Genomic DNA, 24,591 nt, shown 5'->3' with positions numbered 1-24,591 from the left:
GGGGGGAATTTCTCAAGCGGAGAGGATAATAGCATGCCCTTCTATATTACTTCCATTTTATTTCCAGCCCTGCCACTGACTTACTATGTGACCTTGAGTGAGTCATTTCATCTCCGTGTATCAATTTTCTCATTTGTGAAGTAGGATAATAAATACTGCTTTCTGTCTCTCTCATGGGTGATGTTATTATCACCACCAATTAATATTTATTGGGTGCCTGTTGGGCGCATAATGCTGAGGTAGGAACTTTGTTCTGGGAGGTAGGGGGAAAGAAGAGATGGAACATTTTCCATGAGCAAAGAGATGGAAGATTTACAAAGACAGAATTATTAGAGCTTAAAATAGCTATGGCTTATATTTTAAAGCATGCCTCTCTGCCAAGATTTATGAATAGCATTTTTTTCTTAGTTGTTGTACAATGCACCAGGATAATTATGGTACAGAATATTGGTTTTACTTTTGGGTGATTCCAAGTAGCACTATTTTAAGCAATTACTGTAATTTCTTATGTGGCTGTAAATTATATTCTAAACATAGTTTTTTTAGAAATATTTATTAGATATTGATGGTATTGGGTCTACTTGCCTAGCCACTACCTTTGTTTCCCTTTTTTTTTAAAAATTATTTATTTATTTATTTATTTATGGCTGTGTTGGGTCTTCGTTTCTGTGCGAGGGCTTTCTCTAGTTGCGCGGGCTTTCTCTAGTTGCGCCAAGTGGGGGCCACTCTTCATCGCGGTGCGCGGGCCTCTCACTATCGCGGCCTCTCTTGTTGCGGAGCACAGGCTCCAGACGCGCAGGCTCAGTAGTTGTGGCACACGGGCTTAGCCGCTCCGCGGCATGTGGGATCTTCCCAGACCAGGGCTTGAACCCGTGTCTCCTGCATTGGTAGGCGGATTCTCGACCACTGCGCCACCAGGGAAGCCCTCCCTTTTTTTAACAGAAAAAATCTACATTAAACATGTAACACTGTAACTAACACATTTTCTTCAAAAAGAATGAAGAGAAATTTGAAAAGTCACCTATTAACACATCCCAGGTAAAACCAAAATTTTGATGCTGGTTCATCCACAGAAATCAGCTCAAATGAATGAGAGTTTCCTGTTCTCTCCAAATCAATCCTGTCTTCCCATTCCTGCTGTCACTTACCTGATTCTGGTCCTACTAATCTCTCATCTGGACTATTCGAAGAGCATCCGACGTTGTATCTCTCACTCTGCTCTCTTCCTTTTACCACCTGTCCTCCACAACACTGACAAAGGACTTTGCAAAGGTTAATCTGTGAATAGATAAACAAAATGTTGGCATCACGTACACAATATTATTCAGCCTTAGAAAGAAATGAAATGCTGTCCTATGCTACAACATGTGTAAACCATGAAGACGTTATGCTAAGTGAAGTAAGTCAGACACAAAAGGACCAAGGTTGCATGGCTCCTGTTACTTGTGGTACCTAGAATAAGCAAATTCATAGAGACAGAAAGTAAATGGTGGTTACAAGGGCCTGGGGGAGAGGGTAATGGGAGTTATTGTTTAAAGGGTACAGAATTTCTACTGGGGATGATGAAGTCTGGAGATAGTGGTGATGGTTGCACAGCACTGTGAATATATTTGATGCCACTGAATTGTACAATAAAAAATGGTTCAGAGAAGCAAGAAGAACTACAATCCTGCAGCCCGTGGAACAAAAACCACATTCATAGAAAGATAGACAAGATGAAAAGGCAGAGGGCTATGTACCAGATGAGGGAACAAGATAAAACCCCAGAAAAATGGTTCCAATGGTAAGTTTTATGTTATGTATATTTTATCACAATAAAACAACAATTTTAAAAGTATATCTATCCCGTCATTTTTCCTGTTCAGAAATGATAATTATTTATAAAGTCCAAACTCCTTGGTATGATGGCAATAAGCCTTCCGAATGGAGCTCCAGCTTATCTTTCCAACATTATCTCTGACACATCTACACCACAAACACCCCTACCTCTCAATCACATTGGCAAAGCGAGGGTCACTGAACACGCGCCTCACTCTGCGCCTCTGTTCCTCGGCTCTCCAAGCGTCTTCAGCCTGACATGTATGCTCTTTGCGTCCACTCCCTTCCGCCTGGCTGTGGAAACTTTACATCCTTCGAAGGTTAACTCAAAACCAACTTCTCTGTGATGTCTGCCTGCCAATATTGGAATTAATCACTCCCCCTTCAGATATCTAGTCACAATATATCTTTTTATAATTATTTTAAAACTCTGAATATAATGTGAGTTCCTTAGTGGCAAGGATTATTTATTGCTTGTCTTTCCATGCAATGATGGTTATCAGAGTAGGAACCAGGGTGAGGCAAGTGGAGGTCTTATGGCACAAAATTTGTATAACCTTAAGAGTTCATTCCTTCTTTTTTTTTTTAAAGGAACTCCTTTATTTATTTATTTTTGGCTGTGTTGGGTCTTCGTTTCTGTGCGAGGGCTTTCTCTAGTTGCGGCGAGCGGGGGCCACTCTTCATCGCGGTGCGCGGGCCTCTCACTGTCGCGGCCTCTCTTGTTGCGGAGCACAGGCTCCAGACGCGCAGGCTCAGTAGTTGTGGCTCACGGGCCCAGCTGCTCCGCGGCATGTGGGATCTTCCCAGACCAGGGCTCGAACCCGTGTCCCCTGCATTGGCAGGCAGATTCTCAACCACTGCGCCACCAGGGAAGCCCGAGGCTATCATTTTCAATATCTGTTTAGAACTAGAGCTTACTAGATTGACAAATTAAACTAGAAATAATAGAGCTGATAACTAGAATGCTGCTTAGAGCTCAAGGCCAAGCTTGGGAAAGCATGAGATCATAAGGAATGTGTAAAGAATGATTATTTCCTTTTTTCTGTAAATACAAAATATTTTTATAATTATTGTTACTGTTATCTGGCCCTAAGCATTCATCTCTCTTAGTAATAATATAGTGCAGTGGCTCTGAAGAGAGAATTCCATCTCCCCTTCCCACTAGCTGTGTAGCCTTGAACATATTATGTAACTTTTCTGTGCCTTAGTTTCCTTGTCTACATAATAAAGTAGACAGTACCACTTCTTAGGTTTGTTGTGAGTATTAAACAAGGTAATTCAGGTAAAACATTCAGCATAATGTTCAATAAATGTTAACTAATTTTATTTATTTATTTATTTATTTATTTATTTATTTATTTAAAATTCTAATCCAGCCACCTCTAACCATTGTTTTCAGACATTGGTCTTTAGATTCCTAATGTCATACCTTTGTTCACATCATTCTTTCAGCTTCAAATTAAAAGACTTGCCCCTTCTCCCATTATGCTAAATATATTCTTTTCTTCAAGGAATAGGCTAAGCAATTTCCCTGACCATGAAAATGTCTGCTTGTGCTCCAGTGCTCCAATGCTTCATATCAACACCTTCCCCTAAACTCCCTTAGCACAATCAAATCCTGTGTTGCCTTGTTTTATTTTGTATCTTGGACCCTCCATCCCCTCTCCTATAGAATGGAGGTTTCATATCTTATAGCAAACTCACTGTAACCCTGATCTATAGAGATTATTGGTCAATGAAGGCTTGTTGATGATGAAGATGTAGAGTGTCTAATTACAATTTGATTCTTAATAAATGCTTCTTTATCACAGCAATGAACAGATTATATTATCATGAATAAGTCAGGAGTATGTTCTTCCTTTATATTGATTCAAGTTACAACTCTGAACGTGATTGCAGTTTTTTTAAGAATGAAAGCACAATACAGACTGTTAAAATTTCAAGATCCTAAAGAAGTATGGGTTTTAAAAATTAGTTTTTTTCTTAATTCTAGAGTGGGAAGAAGATAGAAAATGCAAGCCTGCTTGATTTAAAGAAGGCTCTATCAATGTTAACAATTTTAACTACAGTGTCAGATTTGGGTCAGTCTACTTCAAAATGAAAGATATGTTCTATTTTGGAAGGCTAGGAAAGCAGGAATAAGATTGTAGACTTCCAGGTTTGAACCAAGTGGTTTATATCTATTAATGTATCCAATCCTTATAGTAAGGCTGTTATTGTCTTACTGTGTTATTATTGTTTTTATTATTATTGTACCCTTTACAGACAATAAATCTAGAGCTCAGAGAAACTAAGCAACTTGCCTAAAAAAGTGACAGAGCTGAAATTTGAATATAAGTCTGCAGGCTCCCATGCGTGAACAGAAACACTGAAAATCTTCTCCACCACCACACGGCACTGGTTTTCATGCTGTACGATATGCAGGTCACATAGGGTTGTGACAGTACAATGATGCCAAGGGACTGAGGAGCAGCCTTCTCCCACTGGGCATAGCTTTTCCAGAGTTTCTTTCTCAGTTGTCCATCCTCCCAAAGACCACAGCTGCTTTAAAAGGACACAGTTTCTTTAAGAGGAAACACTGAAATGTAAAACATTGCCTTAAGAGATGCTGTGCTTTTGGACTCAATTACAGGAGCGCTGGGAGCACCATTTTTATTGGAGGACCCATCATCAAACCAGTTCCTACATCTCAAAAGACACATATATTTGCAGGATTACTGGAACCCAGATCACAGTCTGAATACATGGCGAAACACACTGGTTGATCAGGTATTTGCATTAGAAACAAATGGCTTTTTACCATCTCTCTTTTTATTTTATTTTTTTTAATTTAATTTTTTTATTTTTTAAACTTTTTATTTTATATTGGAGTACAGTTGATTAACAATGTTGTGTTAGTTTCAGGTGTACAACAGAGTGATTCAGTTATACGTACTCACCATCTCTCTTTTTAAATAGGCATGGCTTCAGCGGGCATTAACATACCACCAGCCCAATTCCTATTTTTTCTCTCTAGCTGCCCTGACCTACACCTGCTCTTCCCTCCCCATGAAGTGGCTTTCGTCTGGTAAATTCCACCTCCTCTTTCAAGATTAAAATCAAATATCCCTCCTTTCTGAAGCTTTTTCCTTCTTCCCAGGAAGGCATTTGTCCTTCCTTTTTCTCTCCCCTTTGCAGGCTGTTCACATGTGAATAGCTCTCAAATGTCACCCTGGAATTATTTGTCTTGTGTACCCAATCTCCCTAGCTAGACTACAAAGGTAAGGTGCTTGTCTTATCCATCAAGATCATTATTCTCAAGTTTCAGTGAATTAATTATTACACGTTTGGGTAGGTAGATGGATGGATCATGATCACATTTCAGTTCCCCCTTACCTGTTCAGTAACTAATTTTCCTCCATGATAATTATCTAAGCCTTTAATGTCATTCCTTCATTTGCTTGCTTCTTGTACATTTTCCTATTTACTTATATTCTCACCCCAAGAGAAATAAAGAAGAAACTTCATTAGCCAGTTTTATTTCATGCTTACCTTTTTGATGGAAGATGACATTGAAACTCTGGGTCAAATGAAATTGCTGAATTATCTGAGAATTTCAATTATTCATGATTTCCCTCTACAATTTAGCAACTTAGAAAACAAAAATGTACAATTAATAAATTAATTAATTCCTTCACTTATTTTTCTTTCTTTTCACATGTATCAGGCTCTCACTATCACCAGGCATGAGGGTTGTATAATGTCATAAAGAAATTGAAGTCCTTGTTCTTCTGGGGCCTGGGTCCTATCCTTATTCTGCTTGGCTGTGTTTTAGCTCATCCACTAGGATCAGTTTCTGCTTAGCATTTGTTGATGAAAACCACCAGCTTGAATAATGCATTTAGTTTTATACCTGTTTTTCTCCAACAGGCATCATGTAGAAGTATTAAAACAAGACATTTGTTTATTCGGCAAATTAAATAATTACATAAGCTGGTAGACTGTGTCTTTTTTATGGAATATTGAAATTTTCAAGTACACTCCTGCCTATAATTGTAGACCATTGTTGTAATCAACTGACAGATACCATAATGTAACAAGACCCTACTACATTTGTTCATACTGTGGCCCCGCACATACTGCAAAACATTTGAGCACTGAAGTAAACAGGTCGCTAAAAGTGTGAAAACCAAACCTTACTCCGTATTATTCTTCCACTGTATTTCTCTCACTCTTTTGAGAATACCTGCATGATAATCAGAATAATTGATGCAACATGTGTTCTAAATACTCAGAGATCGTGACTTGAGTTTCCTTTTGTTGCAGGCTCATGAAACATGGACTGCTTTGAAAACAACAGCACAGTATTATCTGAATGTGAATACTTTCACCCTTGACACGTCTACTGCCCAGTAAATGTGCTTTGCTGGTTAAACCAGGATAGCAAGAATAGAGGGAGCCAAAAAGTGGCAATGTACCCAAACAACCAGCTTTGGAGACCTGAGAGCAAATCCATACCGTCTACTAGGTTATTTATTATGTCTGCCTCATGGAGCTGTTGAAAGGAGTAAATATGAAAATCCACATATAGACCTAGAATTAGAAGTTCTCAATAAATGGTAGCTCTTAAAATGAGAACTAAAATAGAGACTGTAGTAATAACATTTACCAAAAAGGGGCTTTCATGGGAAAAGGAACTATAAAACAAAACAGTAGTGTCATTAAAACTGTCTGTCCGGACTTCCCTGGTGGTGCAGTGGTTAAGAATCCGCCTGCCAATGCAGGGGACACGGGTTCGAGCCCTGGTCCGGGAAGATCCCACATGCTGCAGAGCAACTAAGCCCGTGTGCCACAACTACTGAGCCTCTGCTCTAGAGTCTGTATGCCACAACTACTGAAGCCTGCAGGCCTAGAGCCCATGCTCCGCAATAAGAGAAGCCACAGCAATGAGAAGCCCGCACACTCACTAAGAGTAGCCCCCACTCACCGCAACTAGAGAAAGCCCGGGCACAGCAACGAAAACCCAACACAGCCAAAACAACAACAACAACAAAAAAAAAACTGTCCAAAAGAAAAAAAAACTCTCTGTTCGTAGCTCCTGCTTTCTATTGCCTCTTCTTTGGGAGAGTTAGTTCACTTTTAATTCAAGGAAGGAAATGGGATCTCTCAAATGGAGCTCATCCTCTCCTCTTTTCTTCAATACTTGTCATTTCCTAAAGCCAGTCTATTCCAAGACCATATTTTTGAAAGTGTTTTTAATCAACGCTGTACTGCTGGACTTCCCTGGTGGCACAGTTGTTAAGAATCCACCTGCCAATGCAGGAGACACGGGTTCAAGCCCTGGTCCAGGAAGATCCCACATGCCCTAGAGCAACTAAGCCGGTGCGCCACAACTACTGAAACCCGCGTGCCTAGATCCCGTGCTCCGCAACAAAAGAAGCTACTGCAACAAGAAGCCCACACACCGCAACCAAGAGTAGCCCCTGCTCGCCACGACTAGAAAAGCCCACATGCAGCAATGAAGACCCAATGCAGCCAAAAGTAAATAAGTAAAATAAATAAGTTAAAAAAAAAAAAAGCTGTACTGCTATGGGCAATAGAGAATAAAATCTTAACTCATACTGGGAAACAGATGATGATTAGCCACGTATCTGTAAGTCTTCCTTAGCAATTTTGTAAAATTTGTGCAAGTTTTGCATTCTGGTCCGTAATATATTTATGTTTGTTTCACTATGAAATAATTTTAAAGAAATCTCACATCCATTATCAGTCACTCCCCATCCCCCCCATGCCCCAGCCCCTAGTAACCACTAATAAACTTTCTGCAGCTGTAAAAAACTGAAAGAAATAACATTTTAAACTTACTGGCCATGTGCTTTTATTAATCTTTCCAATAAAGCTGAAAAATTGACTCTACAGAAAACTGGACTACATTTATCCTATAGTTTCCCATATATCCATGGAATACTTCAGTACTCTAGCTTGAGAAGTACTGAGAGATGATACACCCAGTCACCAAGACTGCCCCCCGTAATCACAGATAAGTGGACTTTTTGCCTTCAGAAGTCTATTTCTCTGTATACCTAGGTCAATTGGTCTCTGCAGGGATTTCTTTTGGTAAATAGAAGCATCTCCCACAAGACCATAGTTGGTCTTATGTGGTCTTAAAACAGTCTTAAGCACTTTTTCAGCAACAAAAATCAGATGCCAAGAAGCTGCACTGTATAGACTCTGGCCCAGCACTTTCTTCTCCAAAAGGGCACCAGCAGCTACTCAATATTCTGCATTTCTTATCCCATCCCTTAGAGGTATTCTCAGTGAGAAATCTGAGGCTAATACATAATTTATTGTGTTAACTGTTATTCATTTCTAATACATATAAACGTAGATTTTTAAATGAAAACACAACCGAATGGACAAAAGAAAGAAAATGAATCATTTGGTTTTGCACTAAGAAACAAATTTGACAACAATAATATACATTTTGCTACCACAAAGTTCTACTCTTTGATTGTTTAATAAAAAATTAGAGAATGCCTATGTATTGGTCAGGGTTTCCCAGAGAGTTGGAATCAATAGAATGTGTATATAAATATAAAGAGAATTATTTTAAAGAACTGACTCATGTTTACAGATGCTGGCAAGTCCAGAACTACAGGGTAGGTTAGCAGACTGGAGACAAGAAAAGAACCAACGTTGCAATTCAGGTCTAAAGGCCATTGGGCTAGAAAATAATGGAAGAGCCAATCTTGCAGTCTAAGTCCTCAGGCCATGTGCTGGTAGAATTCCCTCTTGCTCAGAAGAGGTCGGCCTGTTGTTCTATTCAGGCCTTCAACTGATTGGATGAGGCCTACCCACATTATGGAGGGCAATCTGCTTTACTCAAAGTCCACCAATTTAAGTGTTAATCTCATCCAAAAACACCCTTGCTGAAACACCCAGAATTATGTTTGACCACATATCTGGGCAGAGTGGCCCAGCTGAGTTGACACATAAAATTAACTACTACAACCTATTTTAAGTTATTTAGATTGTCTACACACATTCACACACACACACTCACCGAGCTGTGATTGGAGCAACATATGGTGGGAAAAAAAAGAAAAAGACTTTCATCCATTCATTTTATTCAGTACACCACGAGAAAGAAGCTTGGTGGCTTGTGGGGCACTAATAATGGGAAATTATAAGTTAGCTGCCAAGTTGATTTTGATTTAGATAACACTAAGAAGCAATTCTGCAATTCGGTTGTTATCTGATCAAACAAGCATGGAAAGGCGGTTTCTTGTCTAAACAATTTTAAGAAATTATTAGAAATTAACAGGATGTCAGAAAATGAACAAACAAAACAAAAACAACCTAGGTCCACCTAAAATAATTTATGTAGAAATCTAGTAGTTAACGTCCACATAGCTGAGCAGGAAGAGGTGAGTATTCAGTTGTACAGATAGGATTTAAGAAAACCCAGGTAATACATATTTAGCATCTGCATACAAAATTGCCTTAGACTACAAGAACTCTGAATTCAGGGCTTAAAGATATTGATCATATTGAGGTACCAATTATCTGGCTGACTCACTTTAACTGATTATTTTCCCAGTGGTATGTGAATTGACATAGTGATTTTTTTTTTTTGGTAGGGGTGGGTGAGTCCTTTATGTCTGTATCTAATTTATAAATTGTATGTAAAATCTGCCTTTTTAAAGACTGAAGACTCTTTCAACATTTTTAAGAGACCAGAACAAACTAAAGCAATCTGGACAATATTAGGAAAAATAGAGAGGACCAGAGATGACACTTTTCCTCACTTCCTGAGCCTCTACATGATCTCCATGGCTGGGTGTTTACATGTTCTACTGCAGCATTAAGAACATAACTGCTGTGGTGACTCTGAATTCTTCTAAGTAGGTTTTCATTTTAAGGTCTAAAGGGAACCATGTTGATTTTCCCTCTTTGTCTGATTGATTAAATAGGCACAGTATTTAAGTGGAATTGACTGATAATGATATTCCCACTAAATTCAGACTTCCCTGAGACTTCAGTGCAAATTTGAGGCTCACCAACTTCGCTCTTATTACCTAAACAGTATCTGTTAAGTTTTCCTGCATTTTTATAGAACCAGTCAACAAATATGCCAAAGATCAGACTGACCCTTTTAACGGTCTCTTGGACACTCTACCCTCTAGTATTCCTGTAATTCTGTTTCATACTTTCCCAGTGGATGTTCCAATGCTAAACTGGTCCAAGGAAATAATTCCAAGTGTTCCTCAGTGAAATTCATGAGAAGCATGGTTCTAATATTGTTATATATCCTGCTCAAAAACCTGTTGTTGTTTTAAAACTTTTGACTGATGAAGAGGGTAGGAAGTAACATGTTTTTTTATTGACATAGACTTTGCTGTGTACTATACTAGACAGTTTATATACTTTATTAAATTATGATAACATTCTGATAAGATAGGTCCTGCAGATCCCATCTTAAAGAAAAAAAATAAGGCTTAGATATATTCCCCAGATAGAGCTAACTAGAGGTAGCTCTAAAATAGTAATTAGAATGTCTACATTTAAATACTGCCTTCACCATTGCTAGCTATGCCATCTTGTGGAATTAATTACGTCTCTGGGCCTCAGTTTCCTCTTCTGTAGTATGGGAATAATTGGACTTACTTAATGTGAGGAATACTTAAAATGATATACATAAAGCACTTAGAACACTGCCTGGCATGTAAATAAACACTCAATAAAAGTCAGCTATTCTAAAAAAAAAAAAAAGTTAGCTATTATTCTTACCTTGCCAAAGGTTTCATGACAGTTCATGCCCTTTTCACTGTATCACAATTTTGCTCCTGAATTCTGTTGCCCAGAACTCAAAGCTCCCCATGACCTGGCCCCTCTCCTATTATTTCCTCTACTCTCCTCAAATACTCTTGCAGTATACTTTGCATCATTTATTGATTCATTTATTTACTTATTTAACAAACACCATGGCCATCTTTCTTTGGCCTAGTCAAGGTAGAGGTACAGAGGACTGAGACACACTCCTTTCTCCACAGAGCTTTAAATTCAGGAAGAGAGATGAGTATCCACTGTATTAATACAGATGAATTACAGAAACTCAATTTACAAATCATGTGTGCACAGAGGATAGACAGCTTACTCAGCCTGGGGGTGTCAGGGAAAGCTTCACTGAGGAGATAGCTTTAGATTTAGGTTTCAAAGGACATGTAAGAATAACATGTATATGCCATCACTATAATGACAGCTTTTCTATGATACTATATTTTATACTTACAGTATATACTTATACTAATATTATTATAGTATAAATTTATACTATTACACTATTGTAGTATAAGTGTTTTAAGATCAAGATTTACATGAGATTTGTATTTGCAACTCCACCAATATCCAGGACGGTGCCTGGTATGCAGTGAAAATTTGATGAATCAATTGCTACTGTTAAGAAGATGACTATCAGGGAGGTAAGTAGTATTCACAAGAGTTTCCTGTTAGCCTTTGCTATAGACTGAACGTTTGTGACTCCCCCAAAATTCATATGTTGTGTTCTAATCCCCAATGTAATGGGTTTGGAGGTGGGAACTTTGAGGTGAGGAGGTCAGAGAGTGGAACTTTCATGAATGGGATTAGTGCCCTTATGAAAAAGACCCCAGAGATCTCCCTTTCCCTTTCTGCTATGTGAGGACACAGCAAGATGGCCATCTAGGATCCAAGAACCAGGCTCTCACCAGACACCAAATCTACTGGCACCTTGATTTTAAACTTCCCAGGCTCCAGAACCATGGGAAATAAATTTCCATTGTTTATGGTGTTCTGTTATAGCAGCACAAACGAACTAAGGCACCTTCTTGTATCAGCGGCCGGACAAACAAATAAGATGCAATATAATTTATCCAGTGAATCAATAAGAGAACTGAGTAAGAACTCAATAACATTTTTTTTCATTTCTAGCCTTTAGCTTCATCCACACAGCAGACCCAATCTCAAAAGACATCCATCCTCCTGTGCCAATTCATTATAATTTAAATAGAATAACTAATGAATGGGAGTACTGTACATATAGAACAAATTAAAAATGAAGTTATTTATTTTCATGTGTTGATTTTACTTATTCTATTTATTTTCTTCAAACTGATCTAGGACATCTTAGGCAACTGAACCAGCAGAGAATATATATATATATTATCTTCAATGATAGCGGCAGCCTGAATGAATTTTATTGGAAGTAATTTAGCATTGACTGGTTAAATATATAAACTACCCATCTGAAGCAGAGATATTGCCAGACTCCTTCAAATTAGAGACAAAAAACAAATCTTTGGAGATTACATCACAAATTGGAATTGTCTTGGATGGCAGTTCAAATGTAAAAATAAAAAATAAAATAAATTATCTAAATTCAAAATATTTTATGCCATCCATCACAGTGACAAAAGCAGCTGCATTTTCTCCTTCTGATCATAATGTTACAAAACAAGCTAATTATTTTTTAGCAGACAGTTTCAGGAAAGGTACGCCTTCTTAGGCCTACCCTCTTTTGCTCCATCAGAAGTATATTTTAAAAGGGGTTCTTTGATGATCTTTAATCCAGGCAGTAACTACAGAGAGGAAAAAAATGACTTGTAGTACAGTTGAAATTTTAGAAACCTTTAAATTTACCATACACAGCTCTCTGACATTTTTCCTGAGAGGCTTAAAGTTTAACTCCTAGTTCTGCCTCTTCCTTGAGGGATGGGAAGAATGTAGTCTGGTATTTAAGAATGTAGTCTGGAGCCAGAAGCCTGGGGTCATGGTTCCTTGGCTAGCATTGTCTCCTTGGTCATGTCACTTATTCCCGCTGTGGCTGAGTTTGCCATCTGTGAAACAGGAATGATAAGTGCACCGGCCTCAGTGGGGTGGAGCAGGGCTTGCACGAGATGAGCTTCTGGCACAAAATAGGCTTTCTACAAATTCTTGCTTGCAGTAATGGAATGCACGTATCTCCACTTTGTTTTCCAAAATAGATTTAACTATTAGGAAAATTCTTCATCTTATAAACACACAAGGGATACTTCCTTTTTTAAGCTATAAATATACCTGATTATGATAACAGTGTTGAAAACATTTCCGCTAAGGACCCCAGTCAACAATTTTATAACCTGAATTTCTGCTTTGTAGTTCACAGACCAACATAGATCATTTTCCCTTAATGTACCATAAAATGGTTACCCAAATGATGACAAGCAGGAAGAAATTAAAACTCAGGGGGCTCCCAAGTGTGGATATTTCCAAAACAACAGAGATTAATCTTACTATTGTTCTGTTTTTCTAAAGAATCTCAAACATTGACCCCACAGCTATACATTTGTGACTTGCTATGTGTGAACCACTACCACTACTTTGTGCTGAGTGTCAGAGATGAATGGGAGCAGTCCCTGCTGTTAAGGATCTCAAGGGACACAAGTGTAATGAGAGGTCTCCCTATGTGTAAGCTGGGGTGATGAAAGTGCCACAGTGGTAGTTATAGCAGCAGAAGGCTCTCGATGGCCTGGTGTCTGCCTGTACCTCCGATCTCATCCTGGGCTCCCACTCATGACATGTTCCAGTCACACTGGCCTTCACCATTATTGTAAAGCATGCCAAGTCTGCTCCAACCTCAGAGACTTACACTTCCCTCTGCCTGGATTCTTTTTCCCATGAGGTTCACAACGTTGGCTTCTTCTTATCATTTAGATCTAAGCTCAAGTGTTCCTCCTCAGTGAAAGCATCCCTGACCAACTGGTCTTAAGTAGCTAACTGCATTAGTTTACAGACGTAGAGGCTTCAACAGTATGAATTTATTTTTTAACATCTTTATTGCAGTATAACTGCTTTACAATGGTGTGTTAGTTTCTGCTGTATAACAAAGTGAATCAGCTATACATATACATATATTCCCATATCCCCTCCCTCTTGTGTCTCCCTCCCTCCCACCCTCCCTATCCCACCCCTCTAGGTGGTCACAAAGCACCAAGCTGATCTCCCTGTGCTATGCGGCTGCTTCCCACTAGCTATCTATTTTACATTTGGTAGTGTATATATGTCCATGCCACTCTCTCACTTTGTCCCAGCTTACCCTTCCCCCTCCCCATATCCTCAAGTCCATTCTCTACATCTGCGTCTTTATTCCTGTCCTGCCCCTACGTTCTTCAGAACCATTTTTTTTTTTTTAGATTCCATATATATGTGTTAGCATACAGTATTGTTTTTCTCTTTCTGACTTACTTCACTCTGTATGACAGACTCTAGGTCCATCCATCTCACTACAAATAACGAAGTGATGACTCAATTTGTTGCTTTTTATGGCTGAGTAATATTCCAACAATATGAATTTATAATCTTACAGTTCAGTAGGTCAGAAGTCCAACACCCATCTCACAGCTGTCAAATATCAGCAGGGCTGTGTTTCTTTCGGAACAATCTTGGTGAGAATCTGTTTCCTTGTCTTTCCCAGATTCTAGGAAATCCTTGGCTCATGGTCCCTTTCTTCCATCCTCAAACCCAGCAATGTTGCATCCTTTCCCCCTTTATTCATCATCATTCTCTCTCTCTAGAGCTCTCTCTCTCTTCTCCCCTCACACTTTGACCAGAGCTGGGAAATGTTCTCCCTTTTTAAGGACTTGTGATTAGACTGGATGCACCTGAATAATCCAGCATAATCTCCCCATATCAACGTTCTTAATCTTAATCACATCTGCAACATCCCTTTTGCCATGTAAGATAACATGATCACAGATTCCCAGGATTACAGTGTGGACATCTTTGGGGTCTCATAGTTCTGCCTAACACACTGCCACACTTAACTCTCCCCTAGTCTCTGTTATGTTGCCTTTTTATTTCTTATTATTTTTTGTAGCATCATATGAAATCCTCTTATTTTTTTTGCTCTCATTTATTTATTTACTTATAATTTACTTATTATTACATATTCTTTTATTATATGAAAGTCCCTTCGTCTACCCATTTCCCCGACACTATTCTGTAATATTGAGAATAAGAATTTGGTCTCTCCCTTGATGACAGCAGCACCCCCTACCCCTAGAGCAGTTTCTGGCATAACATAGGCATTCAATGAATTCTCTGTTAAATGAATAAATAAACTCAGCTTTTTAAACTGATGTAAGCTTTAGAGAAAATGTGCTCCCTAAATTAAGTCTTGAAGATAGGTAAGGAGATTATGGGGTGAAAATTAGGGATTGGACTTTCCAGCCTGTGCAAGAGAAAGCAGAGTCACTGTAGAATGACAACAGTGCTCTTGGAGGAGTGGCCAAGGATGAGAGAGGCTGGAAAAAATGAGTCAGAGGCAAATCACCAAAGACTTTTCAGACTTCATCTTGCGTGTAGTAAGAGCCATTGAAGGTTTGGGGCTTTTTTAAATTAATTAATTAATTTTATTTATTTTGGCTGCGTTGGGTCTTTGTTGCTGCGCGTGGGCTTTCTCTGGTTGCGGTGAGCGGGGCTACTCTTCATTGCGGTGCACGGGCTTCTCATTGCGGTGGCTTCTCTTGTTGCAGAGCATGGGCTCTAGGCGTGCGGGCTTCAGTAGTTGTGGCATGCAGGCTCAGTAGTTGTGGCACATGGGCTTAGTTGCTCTGAGGCATGTGGGATCTTCCCGGACCAGGGATCGAACAAGAGTCCCCTGCATTGGCAGGTGGATTCTTTAACCACTGCGCCACCAAGGAAGTCTCACAGACCTTGTAATTCTTGAAAGAATTCTATGGTAGTTATACCCAAGAAGCTCATTACATGGTACTGAGGTAGTAGAAAGTAGAGATTATATGTAAAGAGAGTTTTATTTATAAAACTCCTGAGGATTTTTTTTCAATAAATTATGATGATGTCACAGTTATTTTCTGTTTCATCGCTGGGTCATCTGACAATAATGACGTCTGTAATTCATTATTCCCCATAAGTACAGTGATAGGTAGCACCCAGATCTATTGTCTGATCTCAGCAGAGAAAAGCTATTAACTTGTGTCACCATATCTCTGCAGCCAGGAATGAATCTTTGGGGAAGTAGAGAGTCCTGTGGGCCATGGCAGCTCACTCTTCTGGCTGACTGGAAACAACAAACAACCTTTTCCTATTTTAACTCTCAGTACTGCTGGGCTTGGTTCAAAGACTGCAGTTTCCCGGCCAGGTCTCCCATACACATTCTTCTCCTCCACTTCCAAATTCTGAGAGTACATCAGCCATCCCAAACGCTTGCAATCATTCCAAAAAAGAAAGGCCTGCCTTGGGATAATACTTTCAGTTGTGACAGAATACCCTGGATTGGGAGTTGTCTTGTAAAGGATCTCTTCAAAAGATGATTACACTTTCTTACCTAGGTGGAACTTTTGAAAAGTGGGTAAGAAATTCACTCCTTGTGTTGTGCTTTAGGAAGCAGGTTATGTAGTAGATACGAGCATCATCTCTGGATGGAGTGCCAGCTCTGCCATTTTGAATTCTGCCAATAGTACCTCAATATTATATTTTCTCTGGTCCTCAGTTTCCTCATGTGGGACATGGAAGCAATAAAGCAGCCATTTCATAGGGTTGTTGTGAGCTTAAATACGGCATATAAGAGAATGAGACTTGGAATGTAAGTTCTGTGAGGGTGGGAGAAGTTTGACGCCACTCTTCCATATCCAGTTTAGTACAGAAGTTTTTAAAGCATGGTCTGGGGACTCCTAAGGGATCCCCAAGACTCTGGCGGGGGGGGTCATGAGGTCAAAACTATTTTAGTAAAAATACTAGGACACTATTTGCCTTTTTTATCTCATTCTCACATGAGTGCAGGATGGAATTTTCCAGAAACTAGACGGTGAGAGATATTGCAGTAGATAGAATGAGGAAGCAGACATGAGAAAATCCAGCTGCCTTCTATTAAAGAGATTTGCAAGATTATAAAACAATGACTCTCTTCTCACTAACTTTATTTGCTTTGGAAAAAAGTTTTTCACATAAAAATGTTTTATGTTAACGTGTAATGGATTTATATTATTACTGTTAAGAGAATTAATAAATACCTATTTTAATGTACTTTCTAATATAGTAAATATCAATGGCTATAGCTCACATAAACAAAGTTTCTTTGAGGCCTTAAACAATTTCTAAGAGTGTAAAGGGGTCCTGAGACCAAGAAAACCGAGAACCACTAATTTAGCACAAGCCTGGCACATGGTAACCACTTAATAAAATAATGATTGGATTGCTAGAATAGGGCTTGGCTTAGGGTAACTGCTCAATAAATGAGCTTTCTGCTGCTGCTGCTGCTGTTGATGTGTTGATGGTGGTGATGAAAATCATGATGTGAAGTTTGCTGGGAGCCTTCTGTATGACTGGAGTAAATGTAACAGTAATTTTTAATAGAAATCTTATCTTGCCTTAGGCATGGCAGATGTTAGAGTTTAATGTAACACAGAATTATTTTCAGCGTTTAGACTCTCTTTTTCTTAGCTTACTCTTTTCCTAATGGGGTTGCTCATTCTCATCCTATGAAGCACTTTGGAATTGAGCCAAATTCAAAATGCTATATATGGCACCAGATTGAATGATACGAAGGTCAGGATCTCTGTGTTCCACAAATTAAGGAGTCGTGGACATGTACCTAATATTTACTGTGAAACATAGAGGGAGAACATGCCTCTAAAACTTCTCAACACACAGGGTGATGGAGGTTTCCATGCCCGCAACCCTCCTCTCAGTTTCTCCTTCCTTCTGCATGGTCTAGTCCAGCTACTAGAACACAGACTTACATTTCGTCTAGATATGCCACTACACTGGCTCTCCAGGAAGAAAAACATTTCTGGGTAGTGTTTGCTGATTTCCATGGTGTAAATACTCCCACCATGACCAGTTTTAAGCTGCTGCTATGATGTTACTAACCTCCAAATTGGGAGGAGAAACATATAATCAGCTCATAGTTGGTTTGAGCTGGTCCCCAGCATACCACTGGTGCTGGCTCTGCACTCTGACATTAAGTTCAATTAAGTTCTGGCACTAAGTTCAACTACTTGCCTGGCTTTCCTAGATCTTTGATCATTGGCCCCACCCTCTCACCCAATTCTGCTGCCCCAATACCTCCAACTAGTCAGTATCCTCAGGTCCCAGGATTATCTCCTGCTACTTCTGCTTTTGCACTTTGCTACACTGTCACCTCTGGGTTCTAAAGTCCCTGCTTCATCCTTCTGCTTATTCATTTGCTATGCAATTTTTTATTGACAAACTAAAGGCCTTCTTCCTCAGTAAAATCTCTGATCACATAAAGGTATCACTAACGTCTTTCCTCTGAAATGATGGGACATATTAAGGGATAATATCTAATCTGAGTAATGGTGAGATTATTGGTTATCCAAAATATATCTATATGGTGTTGTGGAAGCAGCTCAGGCCTGCTTAGAGAGAACTGCATTCCTCCCTCGCTGCTAAAATACTGAGCGGTCATGGGCAAATCACTCAGATGCTCTGAGCGTTGATTTTCTCATTTGTAAAATGAAGGCAATGGAATACATGATTTCAAAGAACACTTTTCTTTCCTTAAATTCCACTATTCTATAGTCAACATACTTTATATAAACAAAAATCCTACGACCTACTCCCATTATTAAAATTCAATATCCTTTTCATTTTAAAAAAAGTAAATTCATCATGTTCTATTTTTTTAATTTTTAAAATTTTTTTAATACAGCAGGTTCTTATTAGTCATCAGTTTTATCCACATCAGTGTATACATGTCAATAGTAATCACCCAATTCAGCACACCACCACCCCCAACACCCCGTGGATTTCCCCCCTTGGTGTCCATACATTTGTTCTCTACATCTGTGTCTCAATTTCTGCCCTGCAAACCGGTTCATCTGTACCATTTTTCTAGGTTCCACATATATGCGTTAATATACGATATTTGTTTTTCTCTTTCAGACTTACTTCACTCTGTATGACAGTCTCTAGGTCCATCCACGTCTCAACAAATGACCCAATTTCGTTCCTTTATATGGCTGAGTAATATTCCATTGTATATATTACCACATCTTCTTTATCCAGTCATCTGTCGATGGGCATTTAGGTTGCTTCCATGACCTGGCTATTGTAAATAGTGCTGCAATGAACACTGGGGTGCATGTGTCTTTTTGAATTATGGTTTTCTCTGGTTATACGCCCAGTAGTGGGATTGCTGGATCATATGGTAATTCTATTTTTAGTTTTTTAAGGAACCTCCATACTGTTCTCCATAGTGGCTGTATCAATTGACATTCCCACCAACAGTGCAAGAGGGTTCCCTTTTCTCCACACCCTCTCCAGCATTTGTTGTTTGTAGATTTTCTGATGATGCCCATTCTAACTGGTGTGAGGTGATACCTCATTGTGGTTTTGATTTGCATTTCTCTAATAATTAGTGATGTTGAGCAGCTTTTCATGGGCTTCTTGGCCATTTGTGTGTCTTCTTTGGAGAAATGTCTACTTAGGTCTTCTGCCCAGTTTTGGATTGGGTTGTTTGTTTTCTTAATATTGAGCTGCATGAGCTGTTTATATATTTTGGAGATTAATCCTTTGTCCGTTGATTCGTTTGCAAATATTTTCTCCCATTCTGAGGGTTGTCTTTTCGTCTTGTTTATGGTTTCCTTTGCAGTGCAAAAGCTTTTCAGTTTCATTAGGTCCCATTTGTTTATTTTTGTTTTTATTTCCATTACTCTAGGAGGTGGATCAAAAAAGATCTTGCTGTGATTTATGTCAAAGAGTGTTCTTCCTATGTTTTCCTCTAAGAGTTTTATAGTGTCCGGTCTTACATTTAGGTCTCAAATCCATTTTGAGTTTATTTTTGTGTATGGTGTTAGGGAGTTTTCTAATTTCATTCTTTTACATGTAGCTGTCCAGTTTTCCCAGCACCACTTATTGAAGAGACTGTCTTTTCTCCATTGTATATCCTTGCCTCCTTTGTCATAGATTAGTTGACCATAGGTGTGTGGGTTTATCTCTGGGCTTTCTATCTTGTTCCATTGATCTCTGTTTCTGTTTTTGTGCCAGTACCATATTGTCTTGATTACTGTAGCTTTGTAGTATAGTCTGAAGTCAGGGAGTCTGATTCCTCCAGCTCCGTTTTTTTCCCTCAAGACTGCTTTGGCTATTTGGGGTCTTTTGTGTCTCCATACAAAGTTTAAGATTTTTTGTTCTACTTCCGTAAAAAATGCCATTGGTAATTTGATAGGGATTGCATTGAATCTGTAGATTGTTTTGGGTAGTATAGTCATTTTCACAATATTGATTCTTCCAATCCAAGAACACACCATGTTCTATTTTATAATTACCCATTCCTAATAGTTCATGCTAAGAATAATTCTGTTCACCATCAACTTTCATCTCAGTTCCTCTGTAAGGTCATCCTCACCCCTTTCCAACAGATAAAACAACCTGTAAGTGCTTTTGATGAGTGATTTAAATGAATATTAAAATAATAATGTTTAACTAACTTTATAAAAGTGATTATGTCAAAGAACTAAAAGTAAAAAGGTGTCCATGCAGGAAACTCCTTAAAATGAAAGTTTGTGATTCTTAAATATTTTTAACATGCTGCTGATGAAGTATTTTCTATATGACCTCAAGGTCTAAAAGGAGCCACTAGGAAAAAATGATTTGAGAAAGTATTTTGTTCACATGCAGTTTCATGCAAATTATATGATGATGTGGTAGGATTAAGTATAATATTGATTGGTAAGACCAAATTATATGTTTTTTCATTTCAACTTTATTGAGGTATAATTGACATACAAAATTGTAAGATTAAAGTGTACCTTGTGGTGATTTGATATAGGTATACATTGTGAAAGAATTTTCCCCATCTAGTTAATAAACACATCCATCACCTCACATATTCATCTCTTTTTTTTTTTTTGGTGTGAACTTTTAAGTTCTACTCTCTTACCAAATTTCAGTTGTGCAACATAGTATCATCAGCTATAGTCATCATGTTATACATCAGATCCTCAGAACTTATTCACCTTAGAGCTAAAAGTTTGTACCTGTTTACCAACCTCTCCCTATTTCCCCCACCCTCCACCCCTGGCAACCACTTTTCTACTCTCTGTTTTTATGTTTGACTTTTGTTTTAGATTCTACATAGCCAAACCATATTCTTAAATAAAACAAAACTAATCTATGATTAAGTCCCACAGTTCTTTCTTTTATATCTTTCTTTCATCATCACTAAACTCGTCTAGTTCCAATCTTTTTGGAATCTTGTGCTTATTTTCTCCTTGCTCCTGTTAACTCACAGTGTGTGGTGAGGTAATTGCAAGGCAAGGAGCTGTGTTTAATCCTTTTTTTGCATGGTTTGACCTGGCATTCTGAAATGCATAATTTCACGTATAGAGACAAGCAGAATGACTCAAGCTAATATTGAATGCAAATTTTTAGCCTGTTTCTCAGCATGCTAGGTAGTAAAATCAAGGATCTACAGGTTGTAAGTGAATTCAGAGGTCATCTATTTCCTTGCAACTTACAGTGTAGTTAGGAACCAGCAGCATCAGCAGCATCAGCTTGTTCAAAATGTAGAACCTCAGACCTCGTCTCAGACCCGCTGAATCAGACTCTGTCTTAACAAGGTCCCCAGGTGATTTGCTTACTTGCAATATACCACCTCTGATTAAGTGGCAAACCAGCCTCTACTTGAGTGTGTGCAGTCACAGGAACTCATTCCAATTCCTTCTTCCTCCAAAGCATTTTAACCGGTACTTGAGATTCATTTGGAAATATTATTTTAATGGTAGCTTTCTGTTGCTCAAATGAATCACTTGATTCCACATGTATTACTCCAGGATTTATAGCCAAACACAATCTGAATTTTTCCATTCTTATTTTCCAGTCTTCTTTATATGGTGCCTCTACTCTAACAAAATTGACTACCTTAAAAGGACCCTAAAAAAACTGATCTACCTGTGTCACATAACAACCCTAGCAGTCAGTTCTGTAGGTATCCTGTTCTGTAACATTCTTCCTCTCTGGAACCCTCCTCTTTCCCTATTGCTCTGCTTGTGTAGATTCTACTCACCCATGAAACCCCACCTCAGTGCTCTGCGGAGGACAATCCCACTCACCTGTACTTCCAAAGACATTCACTGGAGCAGGGCCAAAGGACCAGTGCCTTATCGATGTGTTCCATTTAACCTGTATGGGGGCTTTAGAAAATGAGAATTTCAGTGCCTTTAAACAGGACATGCACTGTCTACTTTGACCACAGTCCTCACTTTTTGTATCATCCTTGAACAGATTCATACATTTACAATACCAACTTTTCATTTAGCATCCTTTGACTTAGTAATTCTCCCCTAAATAGAGGGCTCCTCCAATGCTCTTAGCCCAATTCCCAAATTATACACAATTTTTCTTTCCACATTTAATCTTTTGACCACACTCTTTCACCTGTATTAGCCTGCATAGGCTGTAATAACAAAATACCACAGATTGGGTGGCTTAAATAACATAAATTTATTTTCTCAAATTTCTGGAAGCTAGAAGTCCAAGACTGAGGTGCTTTCAGAGTTGGTATCTGATGAGATATCTTCTTGGCTTATAGGCAGTCACCTTCTCATTTTGTCCTCACAGGTCTCTTCTCCATGCATGCACACACAGAGAGAGAGATCTCTGGTGTCCCTTTCTCTTCCTATAAAGGACACCAGTTCTATCAAATTAGGATCCCACCTTTATGACCTCATTTACTTTAGTTACCTCCTTAAGGGCGCTATCTCCTACTATAGTCACAGGGGTTAGAGCTTCAACATATGAATTTGGCAGGGGGTGGGGAGGTATAACTCAGTCCGTAACATTATCAAAACACATCTGTATCCTGAAGAATCACACATGATATTGTACAAAGTTCCTCTACCTTTATCATCTAAGACATTCATGCAGACTTGCTAGCTGAACTGAGGGCAGTATAAGGGCTGCTTTCTACACCAATAGCAATTCACAGGAAACAGAAACAAGCTGGTTTCAGCTTAGTTGCCACTGACATAGAGACAGCAACAATAATACCTGCTCACAGAGGGTTTGCTATGTGCTAGACACTGTTGTAAGCATTTTTACATATATACAGTTATAGACTTTTGGCTTCATGACACTGTATGATAAAAGTACTGCTTATATTGTTCCCATATTACTGATGAGAAAACTGATACATGCTAAGTAAATGGACTGTCTAAAGTTACACATTAGAACATGCATGGCTGGGATTCAAGACCAGGCTGTTTGGCTCCTAGGTCTGTGCTCTTGGCCACTAAACCATACTCTGCTTCTCTGCAATGGAGACAAAGGGATGAGGTGGACTTTATTGGAAAGGATTACTGCACAGCCCCAACATAAATGTATATTCAATCATAAATATATATTCATCTCACATATATTTAAGTAGTAATCAGCATTAAAAGTTTAAAAATACATTCATTGATAGACCAATTTATTGTCCAAACTTGAAACTCTGGGTAAAATGGAGGTGCTCGAGCAATAGGAGTAAACAGAGTATCCCAGGCAAAGCAACATGTACAGTCACACTATTTATTTGGCCTCTACCATATGCCAGTACTATGCTAACAACTTTACGTATGTAATCCTTATAAAATCCCTCTAATGTACGTATTGTTATCCCCATTTTACAGGTGAAGAAACTGAGGATTGAAAAGGTCAAGTAACTTGCCCAAAGACACAGCTAATAAGTAGTATAGCTAGTATTTAAAGTAGGTCTGTCTGAATCCAAAACAGTGCTCTTAACTAGCACCCAATATCACTTTCCTCTTCCTACAGATAGCAAACAAGTTATGGATGCTCAAGAAAATTATATCGATTATAAATTCAGGGAAATAATTAGGTATTTATTAGGCTTAGAAATTTACTTGTCTGAAGAAAACGCTTAGCAGTTTTGCAATCTGGGGCTCATCACAGTCATACAAAGTTATCTGCAAAGAGAAAGTTCAGAAAGGAAAAAAAAGTAAGATCTTTGTGAGTTTTGGATCAAATTTAATAAGTTACATCTGTTCACTCATTCATTAACTCATCAGTTATTGTTGAAGATACTGAGAATTACACCCTGAGGAAATTTATATTTCAGTTGGAAGAACAAGATATACACAAGAAATTTAAACGACATATGGTATCAGGAAGGAACATGTTTAAATGTCAAATGAGAGTCGTAGGCAATAATGCTGGATGTTCATAGGAGGATAAATTCATTGTAAGTTGATGAGGTCAGGGAAAGTCTCATGGAAGAATTACACCTCAAGGGATGGCCTCTTATGATTTGCTACTCAGTATAGCATGCTTTCCCTGTTTTAATTGGTTTTTATCATTATTTAGGTATGGTAAGGCCAACAAATCAGGAGATGATTGCCACTGAAATGATAGTTTGTTACTCATAGTTCCATGAAGATGGGGCATGCCACGTCATGGAGGGCCACAGGGAGAAGCACCAGGGTCAGTTAGGAGACAGAGGGAGTAGGGGAAAACATGGACCAGAGTCTTTATTAGGTTTTCATGGGAAGAAATGAGAGAGACAGAGTAAGCAGGCTTAGGACTGGCTAGGTTAAATAATTTCAGTGGGTTCTGGGGCATAGAGGCTATCCCTAGTTGTCTGGAAACCTGTCCCTGGGCTGATTAGGCTGGCAGATAGTAGCCCAGGGTGTGAGGACCTGATAAAGGAGGTGACTAGGCGTATGAGCTCTGGATTGATTGGTTTACATTTGAAAGGTATCCTAATGGACGCGTTGTTTACTATGTCTTGGAATTGGC

The 24,591-nt window shown here is 38.7% G+C and overlaps 1 protein-coding gene across 1 annotated transcript in view; it reads right to left on the bottom strand.

Moving 5' to 3' along the window:
- MORC1 (MORC family CW-type zinc finger 1) overlaps positions 1–24,591 on the bottom strand; it is a 243,757-nt gene that overhangs the window by 217,959 nt on the left and 1,207 nt on the right. Inside the window, 2 exon segments of the mRNA XM_057544938.1 lie at positions 1,149–1,278; positions 23,700–23,762. Coding sequence (XP_057400921.1) covers positions 1,149–1,278; positions 23,700–23,762 — 193 coding nt within the window.

This window comes from Balaenoptera acutorostrata, chromosome 4, assembly GCF_949987535.1.
Source record: "Balaenoptera acutorostrata chromosome 4, mBalAcu1.1, whole genome shotgun sequence".
NCBI classification, from domain to species: domain Eukaryota; kingdom Metazoa; phylum Chordata; class Mammalia; order Artiodactyla; family Balaenopteridae; genus Balaenoptera; species Balaenoptera acutorostrata.
This window is presented reverse-complemented; position numbering and strand designations above follow the sequence as displayed.